This window comes from Montipora foliosa, chromosome 6 (genome assembly GCF_036669935.1).
Source record: "Montipora foliosa isolate CH-2021 chromosome 6, ASM3666993v2, whole genome shotgun sequence".
Taxonomy (NCBI): domain Eukaryota; kingdom Metazoa; phylum Cnidaria; class Anthozoa; order Scleractinia; family Acroporidae; genus Montipora; species Montipora foliosa.
In genome coordinates this window covers 49,711,385-49,718,884 of record NC_090874.1, presented here as the reverse complement: position 1 = coordinate 49,718,884, position 7,500 = coordinate 49,711,385, and the positions used below count along the sequence as shown (strand labels likewise).

At 38.4% G+C, this 7,500-nt stretch overlaps 1 protein-coding gene across 1 annotated transcript in view; it reads right to left on the bottom strand.

Annotated features, from left to right (window-relative positions):
- The window catches only part of LOC138005691 (uncharacterized), a 54,090-nt gene that overhangs the window by 46,324 nt on the left and 266 nt on the right, over positions 1–7,500 (bottom strand). The window contains exons 2-3 of the mRNA XM_068851881.1: positions 4,137–4,740; positions 1,366–1,578 (exon numbers count right to left, since the gene is read on the bottom strand). Of these exons, the coding sequence (XP_068707982.1) occupies positions 1,366–1,578; positions 4,137–4,740 (817 nt within the window). The remainder of the gene's footprint in view (positions 1–1,365; positions 1,579–4,136; positions 4,741–7,500) is intronic.

The window sequence follows — 7,500 nt, the reverse complement described above, 5'->3', positions numbered from 1 at the left end:
CACCCGACTTTAAAAAGACCATCAAATTGACAGTGGTTGCTACCATTACTCTTTCAACAGTTGATAAACCAAACCACACCCAAATGGTTTTGAACCCAACCTTAAGGACACCAAATTTACAAAAATTCTTTGATTTGGGCCATTTCAGCTTCAAAAACAAAACACAAGCAGCAGTTACAAACAGCAAAAAGCCATTATAAAAGGCCAATTATGTCCACAAGAAGTCAATTGATAGAACAAATTTGAATAAAACCAGGGTGTAGCTTGAGCAATTTTTATAAGCCTGCTCCTCACTAGCAACCCAAGAATAAGCACAAACAACATACCCGACACATATTAAAACTTATTCTCCATTACTGTCATTTGTCCTTAGCTAACAAGGGGCTTGAATGATCAAAACACTGTTAGGGATATCAAATGGTTTTTGCAAGCATTTGCGATGTACTGTGCATATTTTTGCGAGCAGGAGCAGTAAGCAAGCACTGTGCACTGGGACAACTTTGAAACCTCTTGGCAGTAGCAACTACATTGTTAGCTTTTCTCATTTTATACAATACTTTTGTTAGAGTATGCCTCGTAGGGTGGCAAACTGCCCACAATACAATAGAATTTATTCTTTTTACATCTTGCCACACTTATTCCAACCAAACCCAATGTAGCCAATAATGCATTGTCCCTGAGTGAGATAGCTCAGTTTCTATGGTTACTATTTCATAAGGGTTGCAAATAGGCCTTTTCCGAGTTCATGTCAGCCTCTTTTTCAAAGTGAGTCTAAGTGCGACAGTTTTGTGATGATAATCAGTTTCCTTTTCATATGTCGTGAATACTTGTAAACTCTTTGCACTTACACTTGCTTTGAAAGAGACTAAAGTGAACTCCGAAATGGCATATTGAGCAATGGTTAAATTTGCAAGCACATGAAAACTACAAGCACAATTCAATATTCCAACTACTGGGTTGGGGGTGGGAAGGGGGGGGGGGGGAGCAGCAGCACTCCCATAAATCAGCTATATAGGCATGTGCCACTGTGAAGCATATGGTTTTCAATTAGTTTAGTCTGGGGTACAAAAATCAGAGATTTTTAGTGTAGAACAGGGTATCATTTTCCACGAAACTGTTGCTTGAATTTCATGATACCTTTCTGAGATGAGGGTAGGGATTTTTGGAGTTTAGTGTAATCTACGTAGGGTTGCAAAATGCACCTGAACTAGGTCTGGTTTAGGTTAAGGGTTTCAAAGTCCCAGTGGCACACCCCACCCAAAATACACAGTGTATCCCTCATGACTTGCTGGGTTTGTGTATGTTGCTTGTGGTTATACTTGTGTCTCTCATGTGAGGACTAGGTCTTATAGTTGATTTTTGTACTTTTGAGCTTCCAAAGAACTTTCTGTTTTAACTTTCCAAATGCTGCTGCCATGATATCAAGCTTGTCTTTAGTCAGGACAGTTTCCACATAAGATCCAAATGAGACAATGATGAATCCTTCACTTTCGAATTCACTGCCATTGATATAACTTTCTAATTCAGCTGGGAGGGGCTTGGGCTTCTTGATAGTGATGGGACCTGCCATTATTTGACCTTCAAAAGAAGAAAAGGAAGTTTGTAAGTTTGGAATCACATCACAAACATGAATGACATTAATATCAATGTCATTATTAGTGCCACTGCCAATGCCATCACCATCACCAGCGCTATTACCAATGCCATCCTCATCCTCACCAACATCATCATCACCACTAGCACCACAACCATCACTACCATCATCACCAACATCGTCAACATTATTGTCATCATCTTCATAAACAGGATCAACATCACCAACAACGACATCATCATCAATATGATCACCACCATCAACATCATCATCATCATCATCAACTACATCGTCGTCGTCATCATTGTTGTCATCGTTATCAACATCATCATCATCGTCATTACCAAGAGAGGTAGTGAGGACCTTTGCCATTTTACAATTTGAAGAGGTGACCAGGGCTACTTTGGCTTTTCACCTGATCATTCATGGCTTAAGGTGGCTCAAACCAGTTTCAACACTTGAAAGAAACGTTCTTGTTAGAAAGATTGACACTACAACACGCTATCAATTAACAGGAATGTTATGGTACCATATCAAACACCAATTATTGCTGAAAGAGATTCGGTCAGTTTCATGACATAAAAAAGTTACCGTGGCAACGGGAAAGCCTTGCAAAAACACCCCATATTTTTGCCTTAGCTGCTCATATCTCAAAAAACGAAATAGGTGACCCCCATTTTTTTTATTTCTGAAATGTAATCAGCATGCCAGAATGAAACTTTCTGCAAAGTTAAAAAAAATCTGTGGAGCAGATTCAGAGCCACCTTAACTACCGGTAATTGAAAATTTAATTAAGGTAGCTCTAAATCCGCTCCACAAAATTTTTTTAAACTTTGCAGAGAGTTTCATATTGGCCAGCTGATCTCTTTTGCGCAATAAAAAATTAGGGTCACCATGTTTGTTTTTCAGATATGAGCAACTAATCCCAAAATATAGGCTGTTTTTGCAGAGCTTTCCTGTTGCCATGGTAACTTGCTACGTCACAAAAATGACTGCATCTTTTTCAGGAATAATTGATGTTTCACATGGTACCATAACATTGCTGTTATGTGATAAAATGTAGTAGTGTCAATCCGCCTAATGACAAGGTCCCTTGAAAGTGTCGAAACTGGTTTGAGCCACCTTAAAGCACCACTGTCACACAGTTCACAACAACAATTTATTTCTTGTCAAAACTCAATGACTTTCACTTTAAACATAATTTCAAGTCAATCTAGAATGAAAAGATTAGCCAAAGTACATTACGGCCTTTCTGTGGATCACAAGACAAAAGGATGATATCGTTCACCGGCAACATTTTTAAGATTGCATAGAACTCTATTAGGGTCATCTGTCCAGGAAAACAAACATAAATATAATCTGTCTGCATTAAAAGAAATTATTGTGTAGCTGTCTTCAATGCTAATAAAAGTAGCGCAACCGTGTCCCTTCAATTGAAGCCCAATCAACTGCATACAAAATTTATTCCTCATTATAACTCCAAATGGCAGTTGCTTCACATTTTCACTGCTAGCCAACTCGACTATTCCTGTTTTGATCCTTTTATGTACACGAGCCAACGCAGCCATCTCCCTGCAATCAATGGTCACCTCGCAAAGATGGCCATTTTTCTGTCTCAGGAAACTGTCAATGCGCAAACTCTCCTCGTATGTTAACATCTGGACAACTGCCATAATGTCCGGAGGATAATTAACACAAACAAATAATAGAAACAAATGAAAACTTTTCAGTGATCATCACTAATTAAAATCATCATCGTCGTATCTGGCAGCCCATTTGCGCTGAGACCCTTCGTGATTCTTAATTGTGTGTGATCCTCCAAATGGAGAGCTTGTTCAGTCCTCAGGGAGTACATAACTGTTTAGTTTATTTATTTAGTTAATTTATTTCATTTACCACAAAATGCAAATAACAATAAAACAAGACAGTTACACAAAAGCAAATGAAAGTGGCAAGCTAAGGAAGCCCAAAAAGAAAGAGTTTTAAGACAGGGTTTAGGTAGAAAAAAATCTTGCTCTATTAATGACTTCTAATGATTTTGAGAGTTTACGAGCTACTTGAGAAATGTGCGGTTTCCAACATAAATGTTTATCAAGGACTACACCGAGGAAGAACATTTCCTTAACCTGTTCAATTCTTTGTTTATTTATGAATATTTACATTTGAAAATGATACCTTTTCTGTCCTAAGGCTTAAATAACATAAACTTTGTTTTCTTCAGGTTTACGGAGACTTTGTTTGCCTTAAACCAAGCGGATAATTTATTATGTCCGGAATTAAGTGAGGTAGACAGGATCTTTATGTGACATAAATAAATTAGTATCATCAGTGAATAAAATCAGCTCGATGAGCGTCTATACGTTATTTAAATCATTAAAACTGTGGAAAGGTGTAACTGTGTCCAGGATTCCCACCTTTCTGTCTCAGTTGAAAACTTTCTTTCTCGTGAAGGCACAAGTTTAAGGTTCTATTAAAAGCTAATGGTGTATTACATTGATATAAAATAGAGATAGATAGGCAAAACAAAGAAAGAACTTTATACCTGGAAGAAGTGGTTGAGGATACTCTAATGCAACATCCGAAGACATGATTATAAGTTCATTATTGCTTAAGGCCTCTGGGGTGCTTTTTTCAGGAGCAATGTTGTATTTTTCTTTGAGAGATGATATTGGCCCAACAAAAGCAAAGTTAAACATCAACTGTATTGCAACATAAGCGCCAAGATTTGCAACACGCTGCACAAATGACATTTTATCTGTAAACCCAGTCATACCCATCGGCACATACGATATAGGTGATGGTATCATGAGAAACCCTCCATGGCGTGGTACACCTGGAATTATCAACACTCTTGGAATGTTATATAGTTCTGCAACTAGACCAGCACAAAAGGCCAGTCCCTCATATACAAACAAATCAAAGTTTCTCAAGTTTCCAAGCAGTTCTTTGCTTTTTAACAAATGTTCACAACTGGTTTGCATATAATCACGTATGGCTGTCATCAACTGCCACATCTTTTTTTCCATTCCAGCCTTTACAAGAAACTCTTCCAGATGACCATACTTAAATGGTACTTGATATATTTTGTGGGGTATAGTCTCATTTGATTTTGAATGACCATAATCTGAGGATACCACCATCAGAACCTGCAAAAAAAGTAAAGATCCTCTATTAACAATTACTGCAATTTTCTCTATTATGTGGAATCTGATCTTTCTGCAGACAAACTGCTTTGCATTCCTTTTTTCAAAAAATTTTTGCATTGCAAAGCAGCTTGCAACATAAATGAAAAATTACTAGATTTGTAACCTTACATCGCTTGTGCAACACACGAGCAAAATTTTGAGATGAAAATGGTAAAATGTGTTCTCTCTAACTCTTGTCCACTCAAAAAGGGGAGGGGGGGGGGGGGGCAAAAATCCCACCTCCTGTACCCTGCTATCCCAGCTACCCTGCCCTCTTTTGACTTTCACTTCCCACCCTCTCCCCTCCCATCTCCCATACCTCTCCCACTCCCCATTCTTCCAGGTTCCTGTCCCCTGTCCCCCCAACTTGACAGAAGAACTCAAGGTGTCCCAGAGTAACTCAACTAAACCAGCTCTGTTTTTCTTTGCACTACTAGGTTTTTTGGCATTTTATATCTCCCAGACCACTCAATATTGGTTAATAATAATAGTAGTAGAAAAATTAAAATTATAGAGGACAACTTTCCCTAGAATGATCAAGTGTAAAATGTACTCTAGAATGTGAAAGACACATATTTGCACTGCAAACAGAAGCATGTTATTAGTTAAGATCTTCTCAGTTTTAAATGCCATTCAAGCCTGGATTTTTTTCAGGCTTTTGTATCATTACTGCTTAAGTATAGTGTTCGAACTGCAAAAATCTTAAATCATATCATGTACTTTATAAAGACTGAAATTCACACAAAAGAAATACATGTTTAACTAAAAAATGTTACATACATCAATTAAGGGCATGTTCGATTGACCCTATTCTGGAATAAGAATATGCAGTATGTTTGGCGTGTTTTGAAACAGCAAGGAATTAACAAAAATATGTTTAAATAGCATTTTAGCAGATATTTGACAATTTTAATGTGAATCTCCATAAAAACGAAGGAATTCTAAATTATATTAGGCAATTTTACTGTCAAGCAAGTATAATGTAGTTAATGGATCGTGACAATATTATCTGTTACCCTTTCATGGCAGCTCTGTTTTCAATGTAGCGTTTATGCCGTCTAGTTGCCAAGGTCAGCAAACACTAAGGATTTACTGTATTCTTGCTTCAAACTTAGCAGCTTTGTTGTCGCTAGCAGGCTAGTACGATCCACGGCATTGGTGCTTTTTTCAAAGCTTTATTCACGGCTAAGAGTTGGCACGTGTAACACTAAGTCCTCTCGTAGTACAGCTCTTCCAACTGGCTAAGCCAGCAGACATTGTCTAGCTATAAAAACATGTGAAAACTATTTAGAGATCACTTATGTTCTGTTGTTTAGCGCACTTAGCTTTCAATACATTAGTGTGGTTACGATTTGGGTTTTTCCCTCCCACCCTCTCTTTGAAGTCGAGATTGGGCCTCGTTGTCTGTCAATAAACTCGGGACACTCCTGTGTAGTGCGGTTAAGTCTGCGCAGCGACTTCCCCCAAGCTTGTTGGCTGCGTTGCCTTTTGAATATCGCCTGCTAACCGATACTCTTGTCTGATCCAGCACATGCTATTTTGCATTCAGCTCGTAGTGCTGGGAAGATAAGTGAGGTTCATTTGTCACACAATCGCCAGAAGTCGCACAGGCTAACCTAAGGCAAGGGAGTGCTCCCCCATTAACGCCACCTTGAGTCAATGTTTGATCATAACTAGTAGTTAGCACACAAACATAAGGAACAGAGACATTAACCATGTATTCCTATTCTGGAATACGGTCAATCGAACGCACCCTAAAAGTTAACTTAAAGTCATTTGTCTTTAAAATCTGCTCGAAACCATTAAAATTTTCTTTATGTCTAATTTAAGGTGGACTACTTTGTTCCATAATCCATGGTTTCGTTCCCTGGTCACACCAAGGATGCCACACTTAACCACTTCACTTGGGCTGTCTGTGGACAAGTAGACCTTGCTACCCAGTGTAAGAAGGAACCAGGAAATTATAACAGGTGCTTACAAATTTTGCACAGAATTAAGTGTGCCAGGGAAACCTGTTTGTACTTCATAGGTTTTCACAAAACTCTGCAGATATACTAAATTCGGTATGGTAAATCAATCTACATAGGGTTATCTGCAAATCTGTTCTGCAAAAAGACACGTGTTCCCGTTGCGTTTTATCTTTGCACAAGGCAAGTAAACATGACCATGTAGGCCACGGAGAGCAAAAGTAGAAACTTTCTAAAAAGACAAATTAACACGCCTGTCAACAAACTTGAATTCCGCACAATCACTGATAGCAGGATAGTCATGAAACCGAACCGTAAATTTATAGTAAAAGAGAGTTTAGGCCTAATCACTGAAACGAGCGTGCATGGATTGATCAGTAAACGAGGGCTATTTTCTTCACACGATCTCGCGAAAAATATATAAATATATAAATATAGTTAACCGAACCGTACGTAAATTCACGATCGATCACTGCTCAATTCGCGAGTCACGCTTTTAGAACCAGAAAAACCTTTTTTGAATAAATGACATACTTCAACTTGAATTATTAGTTTCCGTGTACCGCGTAGCCGGCTACGCAGAACTTTGTTCGAGTGGCAGGATACTCTGCAGTTAGTACCTCAAGAAGACCTTGGATCAGTGATTTGTTTAGTTAGATGGTACAGAGATTGCATGGACTGCGGATCACATAGTGTCCAATTGCCGGACATCTCTAACGAATAGGACACGGCCAATAAAACTTACAAATCTTTA